The sequence below is a fragment of the Coniosporium apollinis genome (assembly GCF_000281105.1).
Source record: "Coniosporium apollinis CBS 100218 chromosome Unknown supercont1.12, whole genome shotgun sequence".
NCBI lineage: Eukaryota > Fungi > Ascomycota > Dothideomycetes > Coniosporium > Coniosporium apollinis.
The window spans coordinates 228,003-248,013 of NW_006913274.1; the positions used below are offsets into that span (position 1 = coordinate 228,003).

Sequence of the window (20,011 nt, forward strand, 5' to 3'; positions counted from 1 at the left end):
ACATCGTCAATCGTTTGTTGTCCCCGCGCCCCTGCCTTTCCCGTTGCTGAAGTAGCGACTGCGTTCGCGACGGCTCAAGCTCCGTCAGGGTTCGCGCGCGAGATGCTTGGCGCGGTTTGCACATGGATGGTCAGGAAGGGAAAAGCTACTCGGGTACAGTTCCTCACATGAGTTCGACAAGACTGGCAATACAGTATGGCGACTTGCGTGGCCTGCCAGCAGCCATTGATCCTAGAGATCGACGGCTCAGACGACGATGAAGATGTCGAAGTAGGTGGTTTAAGCAGCGCTCCCACGCCATCCGCAACAAAAACTGTTCCGGACGACGTTGGATTGGCCTGTGGCTGTCATTTTCACTGGTACTGTCAAAAATCCCATTATTTCGGGATGACCAGAAGCTCATACCGCCTAGGCAATGCCTTCTCGACGCGTATACCGTTACGGAGTGCCCGAATTGCGGAACGAACCTGGCAACACCATCCCCCTCGGGTGGGGAACAGGTCCTGTGCACATTAAAAAACGAGGGAGGTCTCCAAGAGAACCTTGATATCCTTCCCCTCCTTACCGAAGAGAGCTACCTCAGAGCGTATCCGGAGGAGCGCAAATGCCGGGCATTCTTAGAGTTCTGCCGCGAAGGAGAGGTGCAGGCTATTGTAGCTATGCTTCAGGATGACGAGGATGAGGAGGAGACCATGCAGGAGGGAGAACCGATTGACGTCCTCCGGTACCAGGACCCTATCGGCGATATGCAGTCCGGATTGCACGCAGCCGTTGCGGGAGGTAGCCGGGAGGTTGCCTGGCTGTTGCTTCTCCTAGCTTCTGAACTCGACTTACAGCAGTTCCCGGCACCGGTCTTTCAGGAGGCGGGGGCTATGGGATTGATGAGGGAAGACCAGACGGGGAAGGTAGATATCAGGAGCCTCAAAGACGCACAAGGCAGAACTGCGGAGGACTTGGCAGCCGCAATGGGAGGCGTATGGGTCGGATGGCCAGGTACCGGGAGGCTCGCGGTATGAAGATATAGGAAGGCACGTGAAGCACAGCCATCCTTTGCGAAGTAATTCGTTTCATATCGAACAATGTGCGTGAACAAGTTTTATTTTACTGTTCTCCCGAATGATTGGCCAGCGTGTGCTTACTGTATGTGCAGTCCGCTGTGGTGCATGCTTCTATTGATTTGTGTCCGCACGTTGATTTGCAGCACCTCCAGCTGCAGAGAAATCATCAGTAGCATGCAACAAGAGCAAGAGCTATGAGGGGCCGAGCAATAGCACAATACATTGTGGGGTAGCTTCGACAATGTTCGAGGCATGCCTACCCCTATGATATTTACACGAGAGGCCATACAAACCGAGTGGAGCATCTTCCCTCCAACACCAATCCATACTCTCGCTATCACTAGCTCAGCGGCTTATCGATAGGACAAGTGCTAAGAACTTACATGAGTCAACGACATTCTCAGTCTCTCGATGGCTCTCATCCAGCACGATGTATCAGAATCCAGCAGCCGGACGCTGGTCTTGCCAGAGCACCGACGATCCTGCAGTCGCAGACTTCCACCGCAAACTTCCGGACTACAACGTCACTCCGCTTGTACCGCTTCCAAGCCTGGCGAAGGAGCTGGGTCTCGGGCACGTCTTGGTGAAAGATGAGTCCCACCGATTCGGCCTGCCCGCCTTCAAGATCCTAGGCGCGTCGTGGGCGGTATACCGCGCAGTCGCCGCCAAAGTAGATCTGCCACCAACGACACCCTTGGATGACCTTAGTGCGGCCGCGAATGCCCATGGTGTCGAGCTTGTGTCATGTACGGAGGGGAACTGGGGCCGAGCGGTAGCGCGCATGGCTAAGTACCTCAGCATACAAGCCACGGTGTTTGTGTCGCAAAACATGTACAAGACCACGTTGAACCTGATTGCGGGTGAAGGCGCGATGGTTTCCGTGGTCCAAGGCGACTACGATGCCTCGATCCAGGCTGCAAGAGACGAATCTGCGAAGAGCGGCGCGCTGCTGGTCATGGACACCTCATGGCCAGGGTACGAGGAGATCCCAAAGGTGAGATAGTTGGAACCTTGCTTGCCCTGTCCCCTTCCAAATCTAACACCGAGCCACAGTGGGTTGTTGATGGCTACTCCACGATGCTTCTGGAAGCCGACCACCAAGTGCATGAGATGACAGGCAAGGACGCAACTTGTGCCATAGCATCCGTAGGTGTGGGCTCGTTGGCACACGCCGTTGTTCAGCACTACAAGACCCAGGACCGCAACGCTACAGTTGTGGCTGTCGAACCAGAGACAGCGGCGTGTCTGAAAACCAGTCTCGAGGCAGGCAAGATCGTGCCCATCGAGACGGGAAACACGATCATGTCCGGCATGAATTGTGGGACCGTCTCTGTTACTGCATGGCCTTTCTTGAGGGATGGTGTTGATGCAAGCCTGACTGTCTCGGATATTGAAGCACACAGAGATACGCAGTACTTGCAGGAGAACGGCGTTCCGTGTGGTCCGTGTGGTGCTGCACCACTCAGTGCACTGAGGAAGCTTTGCGAAGAGGGAGAGCTTGGTCTCGGGCCTGATTCGGTTGTTGTTTTGTTTTCTACTGAGGCTTCTAGACCTTATCCTGAGCCATAAATTCTCCTAGACGTATACACTGTTCGCTCTGTTTCTCGATTGCTCAGCTTTAGTAAATCGGTTCCATGATCTTTAAGTTATCAACCCGAGAATCTGCCGCAGACCTCATGGTCCGATATCACGAACTAGAGCTCAGTCGCTTCGTACAACATCTCTAGTCGCTTTGCTTGGTATAAGTGGACTCTTACCGTTTCATTCCTAGTTCCTCCAGAGCTCAGAGATAACCCTAAACGCTGAGCTGGGCTGATCGAGGTCCAACTTGATTGCTTCTCATATCCCCATCATGCAGCATTCAAAAAAGTGCGAGATATGCTCTTCTCAGCACTAAATTCCCGGTACTCTCGCTCCGAAACGTGTTGCCCTCAGCAATCGTACTGTTTTTTCCAGCGCCTGTTTGCGTCGGACGCTACATAAGTTCAGGTTTGGCCGTTTGCTAAATTGCTGTGCCCTGCAATGAGAACCATGGTTGGACTCTGCGTCCTGATGTCAGGCGCGAATATCTCGCCGAAAGAATTACAGCGCGTGATTGAGCCCCCATCGGAGGTTTTTTCGCCCGGCCGTGGGTATGTAAGTCCATCCATATTTTAAAACGACTTTGTCTACTGCTATACGTAAATTCAATCGCAGGAGAGACCAGCGGGCGCAACTACGACATCATTATCTATCTTACTCGCCGCAAGTACTGTTTCCGTTCTTGCGAGTCACACTACGCTTAAGGGGCAAGTAAAGCGCATCGAGTCACTCACCATGGAAGAAAAGGGTGCATTTGTCAATCCAGCCTGGATCCAACGACGCAGTCGTCAAAAACAAACCGCGCGATGAACTATAGTTGTATGCATCGCCTAGACCTCTTAGCTATCGGGTCTCAAAAGATATCACCGCCATCATAGCATGCCCCCTTGGGTCTTAGGATAAACAGATCGCCAGCTTCGACCAGGCCAGCGCACAGCCTCCGTCGAATCCCGCCCTCAGTAAAAAAACCTACTCACGACCCCATCTTCTCATACGTCGCCATCAAGCTCCCAATAAATGTCGTGATCAACCTGCTCCTGACGGCGCAAATATCCTCCGGAACAAGCCAAATCGTGGCCCCCATCTTCCTCGCAATGCTAATCGCCAGTTTCGCATTCAAATATGCCTCCTCATCCGTCCTCCCACTCGCCACAAGGTCATAGTCGACATATGCGCTCTTCATGCCATTCAGCACATCCAGCAAAAACACGCCCGTGCCCAGACTCGGATCCTTGAAACTGCGGATGGAGCTGGACCTTCCGCCCTTCTTGACCATATCATTAGCCCAGCGCACCATATCCGCGTCCGTGATCTCGCGCTTCCCGAGGCGCTGCGCAAGCGCCGAGAGCGTGTTGACGATGTCCTTGCGCATGAGCTGCCAGACCATGCCGAGGGTGAGTGTGCGCTGGCCGTCTGTGATGTCCGCGCCCTGGATCCCGACGAGGCTGAAGTGGTTCTGTTTGCCAAGCTCGACGGCGTAGTTTGTATTCTCGACGGCCTTGAACCGCATCATCTCGCCGCCGGACGCGGGCGGCTTGTTCGCGTGCCGCCAGTTCACGCTACCGGGGATTACCTTGTCGTAGGCTTGCAGCAGTACGGTGCCGTCGCGTAGGTCGTCGAAGAAGGAGACGACGGTTGGGCGCACGTCGAGCGAGTTCAGCCACAGCGTGAAGACGCGAGCTTCGCGCTCGCCTTCGGCGTCGAAGTCTTCAATGTCGGCTTTTTCTTCTTCGGTAATGGGGTCGAGGCCTGGGTGGGTGTTGAAGAGGTTCGCGACGAAGGCGAGGTTGAGTTTGGGGTTTCCGGCGACAAGGGAGGTGGGGGTGAGGAATTTGCGGCAGTCGAGCTTGTCGGCATTGTCGAGGACTTGTTCGGCGCGTTGCAGGAGGTCGCGGGTCTGGAGAGGAGCGCGGGAGCAGATCTCGGGCTTGAGCTGGTTGAGGAGGACGGTGTAGTTTTCGCCGTCTTTGACGTCGTTGGAGAAGTTTGATACGCTGCAACTTGTTAGTTTCGAACTGACTCTCTGCTCTGAGAGATCAAGCTTACGTTCGGTGCCATTTTGCGTTCTTCAGATGGTAGTTAAACCAGCGTAGTAAGATCTGCTCTGGGGGCAGCCGCAGAAACTGCTCCAACGTCTCATCCTCCTCGAGCAGCCGGTACAATTCCGGGTGTAGTTTGATGTCGATTTTGCCCAGGAGACCTCTTCGGATGATCTGCCAAATCAGACCAAGAATGAGATGTTCTCGCACTTCCATAATGTCTCCACTACCAATATTGACCACCGAGCATCCAATACCCTTCGCGGATTCGATAACAATATTGTTATTCTCCGTCATATGAAAGGCATTGAGCGTTTTGATCTTCTTCCCGGGTCTGTTCAGTACACGCTCGTCGATCGTGTCCGGCACGCTATCGTTGATCAACTTAGCAAGCACCAGCCCGTCCTTGCACTCATCGAACATCTCAAATGTATCCGTTGGAAAGGGCAGCCTGTTACCAATGTCCGGGTCGCCGGCCAGTACTGCATTGATGTGCCTTGTGAACTCGGTTCGCTCATCCTCGTTGATGGTGTGGGTGACATTCGCTGATGAGCCTTGGACTTGTATCCTCCCGCCGCCTGTAGTGCCTCCACCCGTGCTTCCTTTCGAGGCGTGTTTAGGAGACGCTGGGGGTGCATTACCACTGTACCCGCTCGGTCGGGAGGGGCCTGTCGACATGCGTTGCTGGGCTGGGGAGGATTGACGGAGCTTGGAGATGAGCTGGGAAGCGGAGTTGTCAGCTTCGACGTAGCCCGCAGCTTCCGCAGAGCATACATACGTCTACGTAGTCTTCCAGTTCCACTCTTCTCGAACTGTCCAGCTCCACTTCTTTCAGCGCTTGCCTTACTACATCGTAAGGCTGCCTTTCTGTATTCTGTGTTGCCTTGATGACGGTTGCTTCGTCAAGATAGCCCTTGTCGTCGATGTCGAGCTTGCGGAAGGCATCCTGGAGACCAAAGATCTCCTGCTGTTGGAATTGAGGATATTTCCTGGGCAGAAGAGCGAAGTCAGTACCTAGTTAGGCGCACTTGGGGGAGTTTTCAGTGGAAGACCCGCTTACCTCTGCAGCTTGATGATGTTCATGGTGAGAGTGGTTTCTTACAGGTTCCGGTATTCCGAGTGTTTCGTGGTTACGATGCTTAGGTTGGATCGTGCAGAGAAGTGTCTTAAGGAATGTAGATGCCTAAGCAAAGTTTTGCCCGACTTAGAAGGCTCAGCGCATTCGTGTTTGCGAATCCCAAAAGAGGCGCTGACGTCTGCCTTTCCAGGGATGTGGAGGGGATGGTGGGGCTGACAGTTGACAGGAAAGAGCCGCGTGGAGCAGCCACGCAATCCGTGGCGGTGCGCTGGGCACAATGTTCACTTCGCGCAACTCCTATGCTGCCAATGTTAGAAGTTTCAAGCTCTTTTTGCCCGTACCGCCCGTACCTCTAGAATGAAACAAGCTCAACCTGGAAATGGGGTTTCAGGTTGCGTGACGCTAGATTCTCAGTAAAGGCTTGCAAAAATCAGCAGTCGATTGCTAACGAAGCCCGCCAACGTGTGGATTAGTCAAGCACTTGACTCCTGGCGAAGCATCCGTAAGTCTGAGGGCGGTAGGTGAAGAACCCCATTAACGCGTTATAATAAATCTTAGGTCTAACCATGTTTCCTTTCTGTCTTGCCTTGTGTCCAGTCGTAGTCCTCCTAAATCTACTGCCCGCTTTGAGATTACAGTGCATTTTGATATAACAAACATTTGAGTGCCGTCTCACAAGGGTTTTCTCAAGACTCACCCCTCAATCCCTCCCCTGATCGTCCGCCAGCATTCCAAGCCCATCGAAAAGCCTCCCAATAACAGTGAGTGGATCCTCTCCTCTTCCATCCAACCTCCCATCACCCTGCAACCCAAACGGACATACGCCCTCCTTCTGGCCCACACAAGGCCAGCTCACATAATCAAAGCGCAATACCACATCTCCCTTCACCTTCTCCGGATACCCTACCGGCACGCTTCCGCAAGCCTGGCAGCCATAGGCCTCCAGCCGGGCCGCCAGCTGCTTGATCTGGTCCGAAGCAGCTGCCGGGATGGGACGGCCGTCCGGCAGTCGGAGCTTGGCGAACGATCTGGAGGCGTAGGCGTCTGAGTATTCGAGGAAGGCGCACAGGTGGTCGAAACAGGCGATGTGTTGCCCGCCTCGGGTGTAATAGACGTTGTCTGGTAAGTGCTGCAGAGCAGAGACGAGCTTGGAGAGGGGCCGACTGGGTCGGAGCATGTGGCACAAGGCGCTGCCTTTGCAGTTGATGGTTTGGACATCCCGTGGGTTGATCGAAGTGACCTTTGGGGGTGCGGTACGAAGGAAGCTCGTTCGGAAGGTCGATGGCTTACCTTGAAGTGGTGTAACGAGCTTGGCGGCTAGAGCGCAGAGGGCGCATAGGAGTAGAACTGCTTTGAGGCGCATGGTGTGCCTGTTGTGGATACATCGTCCTGCGGGTAGCTACAGCTTTTGAATGCTTCGTTTTGCATAGCGTGGCGGAATAGCCTGAGCTGTCTGCTATGATAGCATCTACTGACGTGGTGTTGAAGAAGAGATCGCACTACCGCTAGGCGGCGCCACCGCTATCTCATCTCCTGGCATCTAGTGATGCTCCGAGCGAATCCAGATTACCCATGGTCAAGGGTGTGATCTGGACAGATATCAGTTGCTCCGTAGAACGCGACGTCACGCTGTTTTGTTTGTTGGTAGTTATTGGAAGACTATGCCCTCGAGTACTAGGTTACGTGTAATATGTGAAAGCTTATGTGTTGGTATCCAGCCGGACAGAAATTTTGTGGCTCAGATATCTATCGTTCTGGCCTGCGTGAATAGATATATCGCGTATTCAGTCAAGAGCAGAAACTCAAATGAGGCTATGAGAAGAACGCGATCGAATGTAGCTGTTCATCACTAACATAAGGAAACAGGTCTCGCAGACTTCAAAGACGAAAAGAGCTTGGCATAAGTGGAAATGAAATCGGGCGACAGGGGAAATGTCTTCATAAAACTTGGTGTTGCGTCCGATTCAGATCTCCTTGAACTCCTTGTTCAAGATACCCAGCTTATCGATGCCCTCTGCTAGGCCCATTAACCTGGACGTTCATCTCAACGGCATTCGAGTTCGTTAGTGGGTGTCATGTGAGCCGCGTTTGCGTTCAGACAAGGACCCCTAGGCTCGTTGAAGTGCATATGGAGTTGGGCGATGAGCTCTTTGACGTTGCTAACCCATAATGAAGAAACATGTTCCAATATCACGGGCGTTAGTAGTACCAGTGTTGGGCAAACTCACTCCGTTGGTTTGGTTCCATAATAGCGACAGAGAACGTGACGGGCCTAATGTCAAACTCTTTGACCAGACACGCCTACCGTAACACACGTGGTTCAGACCGGATGACGCGGTGGATCGCGGTGAGTGAGCTCTGTCCCAGAACGTGTACCCAACAGCTGAAATGTGGAGAAGCGGGACATGACACTCACGTGCTGACTCGTAACTAATCATTCGATCGTGATTGAACTTTTTTTTTTTGTAATCCAGTTTATTGTCACTGCGGCAGCCAGAAGCGCCATGTCGGACACAAACGAGCTCTATAATACAAGTGCCATCCTTAAAGAAGGAACCCCTCCAGCCGTATTCACCATACTCCCAGCGTCATTGCTATTAGGTAGTATACCCTTCGGAAAAATGTCATAAAACCTTAGGAGCTGGAGCTTCTTCTCGGCATAGAATATTAAGGGGAGGCTATTAAAATAACCCCTTACTCCTTCATAACAGGTGTATATAGAGCCAGAACCCTTCCATCCTCCACACACATATCCATCTCGCTGTGACCCAGATTCCCATTGTGTAGATAGCTTCTTAGGATATGGTTGCCCTCGGAGGCGCGCGTCGAATAGGTGGCAGGTATAGGACGTGGTATCGCGCCTCGTATGTTTGCGTCTCTGCGTTGGCTCTCTTGCTTGACAGCAAGAGGTTCCCAGGCATCACCACGTGGAGGTGCAGAGTCCGACTTCGACGCCCGATCGTGATTGAGCTCTCTGAGTTTTCTGCGAACAAAAGACCTACAAGCTGAGGCCGAGACCGGTTTGCAGATCAACCGCGTATTAGTTGTGGCGCCAGGGGCGTAGGGTTGATCGACACGGTGTTCGACGGGCAGCTCATCGGGTATCGGGTTATCTGTGTCGTCAGCCATATCGACTGACCCTGAGCGCCGCCAGGTGAGGCTTAAGGCTGATGTGTCATGCCTAAGACATGAACTCGGTTGTCTATCTTACCGTTAATCTGCTTCCCTGGACTGTGCATCCACGACAGAAATGGCTCAGGGCGGCTACGCCGAGATTTGATTAAAGCGTCGTCCAAGCGCAGCCACGGCACAACCTCCTGAGTGTGCGCCACCCCCGTTGCAGTCCATTGGGGCGCGCATGCACGTAAAAAAGTGGACAATGGACAACACTAGATGCTATGCCGTCCTGGTCAGGATGCGGCTGTCCCAATACAAGGATCAGATGCGCAGCGGTATGGCGGGGTTATCCCATGGTGAAGAGACAGACACCCAACCTAGGGACGCAGACCCCAGGGCTGTGCTTTGACGTACTCCCTATCGACGCAGGTGTCAAACAACGGCCTCCTCACACAGGGGTGTGGCTTGATGACTAGGGGCGCGGCTTGATGATTAAGAGCTGAAAATGCGGGTTAGGCGTTCGTGGCTGCTCGGACGTCGGCAGGATCGCAGCATGGTTCGGCCATTGGCTCCATGAAGTGACGGGCTTGTCAGATTGAGCTTAATTGAACGCCCTAGTAGCATCCTGCGCGGATCACCCGGTGGGTTCCTGCGTCCTGCTTGCTGCGGTGCTCCAAGCTGAACGTGCCAGAACGCCTGCTGACCGCGTGTCTGGGTATGCTATTACTTTGTGCATCATGAGACTGGCTGTAGACGGCGCCGGCGCCGGCGCTGGGAGACAGGGACGTTTCTTGGGCGGCTGAGCGTGCCACCGCCCTGCTTGCTGTCACCTCCCCACTTCTGTCTACGGCTCAGGTTTTGTTCAGATCCTTGTGCTCACTATTTTTGGGACGCGTCTCGCTCACGCGGACGGATGATCGACCCCACAACCGAGATGGGCTCTCGTATGGGGACCACGCTTTACTCTTTTCATCCTTACGGCCCTCCCTTTAGCTGTCAAAAGGGTACTTCCACACGCTTATCCGGAGTATCACACCGTCGATCCGTGGGCACGTTCTCCTGCGTCAATTCATCTCCACCGTCATGTAGCCGAGCCGTATCGCTAGTTTACTGAACAGGCCATCTACGGCTAAAGTGGACTCAGTTTCCAGCTGAGTACCGCCTGGCTTGGGCTAGGGCGATATGGACGTTTCATCGACCATTGAGCTTCGACTGAAGTGTGGTGGCGTATTATCTCAGGGCTGCAGGTACAAGTAGTTTCCACGTTCGCACGGCCTAGCTAGGACAAGGTAGCCGCCTGGAAAGCCTCTTCGTGATATCTTTGGCACTTGCGCTAGGGCTGAGTGTTAACTCCAAGAACTTATCTCATACTTCATTTTGACCCATCCCCCCTCAAACTCAGCGCATTGTCTTCAAGTTTTTCTTCGTAGTTTTCCGGACTACAGTCGCTCTTTCTCGCCATCATGGCATCCACCTTCGCTTTGCCCTCTGCAATGAGAGCCACGTTCCTTGTACTTTTTTCCTTTCTGTTTGCAACGAGTGTCTCTTCTTTGGCCTCCACGGACACTATCACCTGGGGAGGGGATAATTCGCGAGCTGGATATGCAGAGTGAGTATCAATATGTTGGAAATTCGGATGGCTCTGGCGCTGACTGGAATAGTAATCATAATATGGATCCGGCCGTTGTCGGAAGCGCCGAGTTTGGAAAGCTGTTCAGTACTCTTCTACCTGGCAATTTCAACAACATAGGCCCCGAGCAGATTTTTTCCCAGCCCTTAGTCTACACTGGAGACGACGGCGTGCAGTATGTCTATGTGGCCACAACTCAAAACAATCTTTATAAGCTTGATGCGAAGACCGGTGCGATCATCATGAAGAGGAACATGCATGTCCCTTTCTTGACCGCTGATCTGGACGGTAAGCTTCCTCCTGACGCCAGTCAATCGCACTCGATGATGCTAGTGGGCTTCTGTTGTTCAGGCTAAACGTGCGTCACAGGTTGTGTCGATATCAACCCGGCCATCGGCGTGACTGCGACTGGAGTGATCGATCCCGAAACCGGGCTCTGGTATCTCACTGCAAAGACGTATTCGGAAGAGTTCCAAAGCGGTCTATTCACCCCGGCCAAGCCCCCCGGACGACTCAACGGGAGGTACTACTTCCATGCAATCAACACGAAGGACCTTACGGAAGCGCCCGGCTTCCCAAAGCTAATGGATGGACTGATCTTCCGGAACAACCCGAATCGTATGTTCCTTGGTGGCAACCAACACGCAAGGCCCGGGATGCTGCAAGTAGGTGACTACATCTACACTGGATGGGCGTCCCACTGCGTTCAGTACAACTTTACCGGTGCCATCATAGGGTTCCACAGGACTACAGGAGCTGTCGTTGAAGCCCATGCGCTGCAAGGCGGCCCCGAGCCTATCACTGTCAAGGGAGCTGGTGTTTGGATGTCAGGCGGTGGTTTGTCGTACGACGGCGCAGGCAGCATGTTCTTCGCTACGGGAAACGGGTATGCTTCTCAACTGCCACCAAACGGGGCCTCGAGACCTGGACGAGATCCTCCCACCGCACTGGAGGAAGCGGCAGTCAACATGAAGATCAATGACAACGGGACCATCAACGTCGTTGATTTCTTCATGCCATGGGAGAAGACGCAGCTCGATGGAGCGGACAAAGACTTAGGGACATCCCCTCTGGCGCTGTTGCCCACCAATACGTTCAAGTGTGCTAATGTCAAGCGCATGGGAGTCGTTACTGGCAAGTCTGGAAAGACCTACTGGTTAAATCTGGATAACCTTGGAGGCTACCAGATGGGCGCCAACAAACTTGACAATGTACCTCAAGTGTATCAGAACGAAAACTCTGTGTATGCTGGAGCCGGTGTATATCCACTCGAAGGGGGTTACATCTACATCAATGTCATCCAGTACCAGACGCACATCTTCAAGTTCAGCTGTGACGCTTCAGGCGATCCGAAGTTCACAAAGGTGGCCGACACTCCAGAGAAGAACGCGTACGTCCTCGGCGTCGGGCATGGAACCACCACGTCACTCAACGGTCAAGAAGGAACTGGTCTGTATTGGCAGACGGATGTAGAGGGCTATAACCTCCGCATCTACAACGCTGTCCCCACTCAAGCGGGTTCACTCACGTTGCTCAAACATTTCAACATTCCTGCCGTCACCAAATTTAGTCGGCCAGTTTTCGGAAACGGCCGAGCGTACATTGGAACTACGAATGGGTATCTGCATGGCTTCGGATCTCCTGTTAACCTACCGCTGAACTGCTCGTCGCCGTACACTTTCGATAAGACACCTGTTGGAAGTATCTCTCAGCCGCTTACCGTCACCTGCCTAGCCAACATTGACACACAGGTTACTGGCTTGGCTCTGACTGGCAATCAGAACTTCAACATATCCAGCATCCCACCCATGCCGTTCACCTTGGCCAAAGGAAAGACATTCAGCTTCCAAGCTCAGTTTGCTCCAAAGTCAGTTGGGCCACTTTCAAGCGATGTTCTGGTCACTACGACAAACGCAGTTGTAGATTACTCGAAAAACACGCCGATCTCTCTCAAGGGCACTGCCAACTCAGCCGCTCCTCTATTAGCAATCAGTCCAAACACCATGTCGTTCAGCGTCGTCGTCGGCCAGGAAAATGGAGGCTCGGCTCAGTCGGCCATCTTCGCAAACCGCGGAGACGCCATCCTGAAAATCAACGAAATCATGTACTCCCAGACTTCTGAGAAGGAGGGATGGGTAACGCCGAACACCACCAATGCCGGCGTCCAGGTGGGCCCATTTACAGTAACCAACGTTCCCACGACCATCGCCCCCAATGATGTAGCCACAGTCGGCATCAGCTATAATCCATCTTCGACCGGTAACCATGCGTTGTTTATCAAGGTTATCACGAACGGCGGTACGTTCGTACTAGACGTGGTTGGTGTTGCCGGAACGTCACCAAAAGCCTTGTTCCAGTTTGAGGCGGCTGATGGTTCGGGATGGATAACTTACAAACCAGGCGTTCCCTTTACCTTTGGCGATGTACTCCGAAAGCAGACTAAGATGCTGAAGTTTCGTCTCACAAACAGCGGAAGTAACCAAGCAGGGGCCCTTTCAGTCACCGTTTCCAAGCCGCCTTACGGCCTTCCTGGCCTCGTCGGCGCGGTGAACAACGTTGACCTAGCCGAAGGTGTCCGCCTGACAGCTGGTCAGAGCGAGATCGCTGTGCTCTACTGCTCTGTGCCAAACTCTCAGGTCAACCTTCCTGCTTACAACGGCTCGGCTGTGTGGACCATCAATACCGGTGACCCAGAGCTGGGGAAACAAACCTTTCAGTTCGACTGTAACGCTGTCACAGAGCAGTACGGTCCACTTCTTGGGAATGGCAGCTCCAAATACGGATATGTCGGATGCTTCGCCGAGAATAATCCTGGCCGTCAGCTCTCGATACAGCTGTACGGTGACAACACCAACACGAATGAGAAATGCATCACCAGGTGTGCTGCCGCCGGCTACACGTTTGTTGGTACTCAATACAATACGGAGTGTTGGTGTGGCAACGCCCTTCCGAATCGGAAGGACGACGAACAGGACTGCAATTACAACTGTGCTGGAGATGAGAATCAGATTTGCGGCGGCAACGGCTACTTCCATAACAAAGCTCACATGTCGCTCTTCGCTGATCTAACGAAGTTCGATGGTAACACTACGAGTGAGCCTACTCGTATCCCCCAGACGGTCGGACCTTTCAACTTCATTGGCTGCTATGCTGAGACCGGTGCAAAGACAGTCGCTTCGAAAGCACTCGTAACCGCTGACATGACCGTCGAGAAGTGCGCCGCCAATTGCGCTCAGTACACGTATTTCGGCATCGAGTACGCGTCGGAGTGCTTCTGCGGCAATCAGTTGGCTGCCTCATCGAAACTTACGGATTCAACCCAGTGCTCCATGACCTGTTCCGGAAGCAACAGTCAGTACTGCGGTGCAGGAAGCAGGATGCAGATGTATCAGGTGGGTGCGGCAGGACAGAGTTCCTCCGCTCCATCAGTTACCCCTACTGTGGCTGCCTCTACAGTAGCTGCTACAACTACTGGTGCTGGCTCCGCTGCAACCACAACCCCGGGTAGCTTCGAGTCGAAGTACACTTACATGGGCTGTTACAACGAGACCCACGTTAGCAGGGCTTTGAACGAGAAGGGCCAAGGAGGTGGACCCGGCATGACCTTGGAATCATGTGCTGCTTATTGCTCCGGCTTCGCTTATTTCGGGGTGGAATACGGCAGTGAGTGCTACTGCGGCAATACCCTTCGCAGCTATCCGAACGGTGCCAATGGTCCTGAGTTCTCTGTTAAGCAGACCACCGAAGCCGGCTGCAACATGAAGTGTAGTGGCAACACTGCACAGTCGTGTGGTGGAGCCGATTACTTCAATCTATACTACACCAACAGTACGGCCTCTGCGACCACGACCGCCGCAGGAGATGGACCAATCGTCAAGCCAACGCCTACCGGCGGTCCAACAGCAGTACCCTCTGCAGGAAACTTCGCCTACCTTGGTTGCTACAACGAGGTTGACGGCCGCGCCCTTACCAACGGAGGCGTCGCCAATTCTTCGATGACCATAGAGCTTTGTGCCACGTACTGCGCTAACTTCGATTACTTTGGAGTCGAGTATAGCCAAGAATGCTTCTGTGGAAACGTATTGTCCGCCAAATCTCTCCCAGTTACTGATGGTCGATGCAACATGGTGTGCGCGGCTGACAGCACAGAAATTTGCGGTGGCCCTAATGGGCTCAGTATGTATAAGAAGAACGGCACTGTCGTGACCTCCCAATCCTCGGCTGGCGGTAGCTCGACTGTGGCATCCAACATCGCTTCTTCTTCGGCGGCGGCCAGTGCAACTGCAACACCTCTTGCTTGCCCTAGTTCTAATGGTACCCTACACACTGTCGCAGGCGGATCCAAGTATTTAGTTCGCTGCGGTGTTGATCCCGCCGGATGGGATATGCCAAATACGGGGAAATACGCCCCAACTCTAGAAGCTTGTATTCAGGGCTGCGGCAACACTGTTGGATGTATGGCAGTTTCTTGGGTTGCCGGTGGAGGTGCCTGCTACATGAAGAGTAAGATTGGATTCCTCAACACCAACGCGGGCGTATGGGCCGCGACGTTTGACGCCGATGCCACTGTGGCTTCAACGTCGTCTGTCTCTTCTTCGGTCGTGGCTCCTGCTGGGAACTCGTCTTCTGTCGCCACATCCGTTACGCCCTCCAGCTCTTCACCCGCCAATCCGCCCGCAGGTTCAAGTGCAGGTGCGTCCTCGACAGGCAGCACGAACCTGAGCTCAAGCGCTAGTGCCGTTGCTTCATCTTCAGGCAACGGTACAGATTCGCCCGTCGTAACTGTGTCGGGGGCGAGTGGATCCGGCTCTGTAACTGTATCCTTGCAGTCAACAGCCTACTCTCTCACCTACAGCAGTCCAAGCGCAGGTGCTTCGTCATCCAGCTTCTCGTCAGCGGCTACTACCACAACAGCACCGCCACTTTCCTCCAGCTCGTCTGCAGGTGTCCCAGCGGGCTCTTCACCCGCCTCCAGCTCAGCTGTCGCGCCTTCATCCGCGACCGCTCCCAGCTCCACTGCTCCCACCGCAGTCCCTACCGTCTCATCCTACGCCTTCCAAGGGTGCTACTCCGAGGCCACCTCCGGCCGCGCGCTCAGCGCTCTCGCGACCGCCAACGGCACCTCCATGACACCGCAAATGTGCGCAGCTCACTGCATCAAATACGCCTGGTTCGGGCTCGAATTCGGCAAAGAATGCTACTGCGGGCCCTACCCACGCACCGGCTCTGCAAACGTCACCAACCAAGCTGAGTGCAACATGAAGTGCCCCGGCGACAGCAGCGCGCTCTGCGGCGCGGGCAACAGGCTTCAGATGTACTACTCGTCGGACTCAACCAAGGCCAGCGCTGACCCGGCTGTCGTGCAGCAGAGCGGAAACTATGAGTACTACGGCTGCGTTGTCGATCCTGGAAAGCCGAGAGCGCTGTCGGTGCTGTCGTCTTCGGATAGCATGACCGTTGAGCTGTGTCTTGCGACGGCTGAGGCGAAGGGCTATCAGTGGGCCGGTGTGGAGTATGGTCGCGAGTGCTGGATGGGCAATACGCTGGACCCGGCTGCTACGTTGGCTACGGCGGCTTCGCAGTGCAACATGGCTTGCAAGGGCGCGCCGGGGCAGATTTGTGGTGCGGGAAGTAGGCTTACGCTTTATAAAAGGAGCGCGTAGGGGTTGGATAGTGGAGTTTCCTTGGACATACCCTCGTTTGTTACATAATGTCGTTTGATCTTTGTATGTTATGCATGTCCGCATGGTGTTTATAGACGGGTATGGGTAGTTATTGTAATCTGCCTTGAGCATGCGTGTTCACAGCTTTCTTGTCTGAAGTGGTTAACACTAATGAGATACTGTTCACCACTCCTTGCATTTTACGAACAACAGTGACCGCTCGCTAGCTCAGTCGGACTAATCTTGTGATATCTGCTTTGACCCTCCAAGGCTTCGCTGAAGACAAAGATTAAAGCAAGGCAAGGAAAGGAAATAGTACTGGAGAAGGTAGTACTTGTCGGGGTAGTTCGGCTTCTACTGGCTACTTTAGGAAAACATGTGGCGCGCAAGACGGTGGACCGCCATCACCAACATATGCTGTGTAGAGCAGATGCGGATCCCATATTCCAACGCTACGAGGATACCGGGGACGTAGCTTAGCAGCACCTACCCAAGGGCAAGAGTAGTCGCTGTAGCAATATCAGCCGCTGTTCCCTCGATGAACAGCCGAAAACATGTGGAGATAGCAATGTCGCATCAATGATGCTTGCGAGAAATTGAGACGACCGTCGTTCAGGGTGATTATGTGATATTCGTTGTCGTTACCAATCCGCACATTGTGATTAGAATATCGTCCGCGACGTAAGAGGCCGCTTGCTAACAACACATATCCGATGCAGTAGCTTGAGAACCAGCATATTTCGTCGCGACATACGATCGGGAAAGAAAGCCAGTTTACGTGGTCTCTGGCGGACATTCTCAACACTGCCTGAATGGTAGATCCGGTCATGTGATTCATGCGCAGCTATGGAGGCTTTCCAGGAATATACAACTACGCGGAGCACAAGTTTTTGGCGGTGCTAGCTAGGCCTTCGGGCAAGTATGGAGAATGTACGACGGGCTGCCGAACTTGCAAGTACTCCGCGACAGTATCATAGGCCCATGAAGCTTGTCTAGTACACGTTCCGCAATTCGAGAGTCACAGTTCTTGGGACGACCCGACGCCGTAGCTTTCGACAGCCGTACAGCACGTAACCTGAGTGTCTTTGACACAGCGGGGGTGACCCATGAAATACAGGCAGGACTTAGAGATTTCCGGTTGTAGAGATAGAGGTTTAATACGAAAGAGCCGGTGTTTACCGAGTAAGCGTTATCTGCTTGCTGACACTTCGCTACTCTTGACAACCAACAGTAATTACTCGTGTGATAGACACTCGAAGCCTGACGTGTTCGTAGATGCTTCTAGGAACCGGTTTTAGCTTTATGAACTGTTTACACCTTGTGGTTATGCCGTTTGTCCGTACGCTGCCAAGCGGATGCTTCTTGAGTAAATACCGGCTCCTTCGTACACCTCGGGCTCTCACAAGGTTTGGACTATCTGACGCGAACTGAAGGGCAATAGCGGCGGTAAGGTCACAGTTGCAACAGCTCGGTTGTCTGAAGATTGTTTCTCTCAATGTTGATAAACAAATCCGCACGCACACCCCCTCTCCTGCATGATGCAATGATGCAGTTCACAATGGTCCATGAGAGATGCTAGTGGGTCAGCTGCGGCAGGAAAAGACTTGTCCTCAGACTATGAAGATAATAATCACGAAGTCCGCGGATGTTTATTTTGAAAACAGCGCTAAATCTCACTTGACGTTGATATTGAGGTTCGGGTATCTGCGCATGACTGCATTGCAGGATGCCAGGACGCGGAAAAGAGGGCCGCACATAATGCAAGTATGTCGCGCGCATTGGAGCGGCGCTGGAGCGGCGCAGGAGCGAGTGCGGCTCCGGTGCGGTGCTGTTTGGGGTCGTCGCGAACCACCGTTGTCAACGACAGGGTTCATCGGGCAGCCTCGTAATCGTCGATACGTCGATCTGCTCCCTCTTGCAGGTTTTACCGGCCAAGATAGCGGGAAAAACACACCCGTCTTTGCGGCCCCTTCTTAGCTCAGCTGAGTCATTTCCTTGCTTTTGTTGAGCGGGAAGGCTTCTCGCGGAGCAGAAGTCACGGGCGGAGCCATGTCCAGCGGGCACGAGCCCCTGCAACAGCGAATGGCAAGCAATGGAGGTTTTCGACTGTGGGGAGCCAAGCTTTTAGATAGAACGGCGGTGAGGCAGCGAAACGGAATGACGAAGGCGGGAGACAGTGACGAAGTGATCTGGCTGGCAAGAGAGGCCGTCGACAATATCAGCATCGACTGAATGTTACTCGTACAATCCCCGCTAGGTAATTAAATCGTGCTCAGGTGGTGGTACGAGAGGGCGGATTGTTGGCGAGGCGTTTCCCCCTCCTTGCGAAAATCGGAACAGCGTTCAGCCATTGTGATTCTGAGCCAATAGCAAGCCATGATAGTCTGCCTGGCGGCTGGTTTGGGTTAAGCAGGGTGTGAGGGAGGATGGCCGTTAATCTGTGTTGCACAGCGATGCCGAAAGCTGCAGGCGGTGGCCTGTCCTATCTCGCCCCGACAGCGCTTGGGCCTCGGTTTCGACGTGGCCGGCGTCGATTGGACGGCAGTTGGCCTTGATGGAATGGCTTTGACGGCTGATCAGATCGCAGATGCTTGAACAGGAGGATCCACGGGAGTCGCGCATTGGGCCACGTGAACCCGGCTATCTCATGGCGTCGATGAATCGGCCATCTTGAAGCAGCTCACGAGATTTTTCTTTGAGCGCAGGTCACGGCTCAAGGAAGCAGCAGAAGCCGAGCCGTTTCCGGAGTTTTGACGGCGTTGACTACGAACGGTCTGGGTGATCCGTTGAGCAGGGATACCGCAGGCATCACACGCATATGCAGCGCGGGTATGTGCAGGTGAAACATGACGAATCGGATTTTGGTGGCTGGATGATGGGCTGTCGGCATTGCGGGATCGCAGCCCTGTGCATGAGCCTTGCGGTTGGAGGTGCTTGTTCGCACCGGTCCCCAGCTCCAGGCTGGGCTGCAGACCAGTGGTAACTCCCATATCAGACGTCCGAGTTTAGGGCGAGCTTTCCTTGGTCTTCGAGTGAGCCAGATATCAAGTCTTCGAGCAGCGTATTTTTGCTGATGGGTGATAGTTGCTGTTATGACTCTGAGGCGCAGTGGGCTCCAAAGGCGTTGACACAACGGAGATACTTGGCATGTGGGTTCGCTGATCACTGGATCTTGATATCTCGGTTACTTGGCGGTAGAGTGTCTCTGTGCCGCACTTCAATATCTGTCTGTTTTCTCGAATGCGGGATTATTTTCAACGTGAGGACGTGAAAATCGAGGACAATGCAGACAACATCTCCACTGCTCTTGCTGATCGTGCTGCTGGGGCAACTGATCTCCCGTTCTTCCTCTGTCCTGAGGACTCCGGTCGCTAGGTGTTCTCACATCTGGAGTCTCCTCTTGTTCTCGTAGCCTCATTTCCCCTTGCAGGATGTCAAGTATCCTATCATTGAGAGACCCCTCTAGGTCGTCATGGAGGACCGTTCTAGTGCCACCATCCTCCACAGGCAAGTGGTTTCGTGTTTTGGACCCTCGCTGGTGCAACTTGACTACATCGAAAGCTCAAGCCCACGCTACACGGACTGCATGCTTTCAACACGCTTTGCTCTATTAGGGGATGTGGGAGTCGCACACGACGTCCAAGACCCGAGGAAAGAGATAGCGGCTTCGTAAGCGGGTGGCTGGAGACCGGTGTTTCACGTTTTGATACCGGTATCCTCAGCCGGGAATTTGGAGACGGGTCTATAGGAGTACGAAGGCGTGATTAGTAGAAAGCTGCTCGCGAGGATGAGCTGATAGGCGGAGAAAGTCCCCTTACCAGCCGCCAAAATTGGCTTGCTGAGAA

At 53.6% G+C, this 20,011-nt stretch overlaps 5 protein-coding genes across 5 annotated transcripts; 3 read left to right on the forward strand and 2 right to left on the reverse strand.

Moving 5' to 3' along the window:
• Window positions 1-195: 195 nt before the first annotated feature.
• On the forward strand, window positions 196-1,016 carry W97_03030 (uncharacterized protein; the record flags this gene model as incomplete). Its single annotated transcript, XM_007780929.1, has 2 exons — window positions 196-359; window positions 413-1,016. 2 exons carry the CDS (start codon window positions 196-198, stop codon window positions 1,014-1,016), a joined length of 768 nt encoding a protein of 255 aa, XP_007779119.1.
• A 472-nt stretch (window positions 1,017-1,488) lies between these two features.
• W97_03031 (uncharacterized protein) lies at window positions 1,489-2,627 on the forward strand (the record flags this gene model as incomplete). The annotated part of the gene is made up of 2 exons (XM_007780930.1): window positions 1,489-2,052; window positions 2,112-2,627. 2 exons carry the CDS (start codon window positions 1,489-1,491, stop codon window positions 2,625-2,627), a joined length of 1,080 nt encoding a protein of 359 aa, XP_007779120.1.
• Window positions 2,628-3,612: 985 nt separating this feature from the next.
• On the reverse strand, window positions 3,613-5,761 carry W97_03032 (fimbrin; the record flags this gene model as incomplete). The annotated part of the gene is made up of 4 exons (XM_007780931.1): window positions 3,613-4,633; window positions 4,686-5,398; window positions 5,457-5,667; window positions 5,739-5,761. 4 exons carry the CDS (start codon window positions 5,759-5,761, stop codon window positions 3,613-3,615), a joined length of 1,968 nt encoding a protein of 655 aa, XP_007779121.1.
• Window positions 5,762-6,456: 695 nt separating this feature from the next.
• Window positions 6,457-7,119, reverse strand: W97_03033 (uncharacterized protein; the record flags this gene model as incomplete). The annotated part of the gene is made up of 1 exon (XM_007780932.1): window positions 6,457-7,119. The coding sequence occupies one exon, from the start codon at window positions 7,117-7,119 to the stop codon at window positions 6,457-6,459; it is 663 nt and encodes a 220-aa protein (XP_007779122.1).
• Window positions 7,120-10,544: 3,425 nt separating this feature from the next.
• On the forward strand, window positions 10,545-16,166 carry W97_03034 (uncharacterized protein; the record flags this gene model as incomplete). The annotated part of the gene is made up of 2 exons (XM_007780933.1): window positions 10,545-10,791; window positions 10,873-16,166. The coding sequence occupies 2 exons, from the start codon at window positions 10,545-10,547 to the stop codon at window positions 16,164-16,166; spliced, it is 5,541 nt and encodes a 1,846-aa protein (XP_007779123.1).
• Window positions 16,167-20,011: the final 3,845 nt, after the last annotated feature.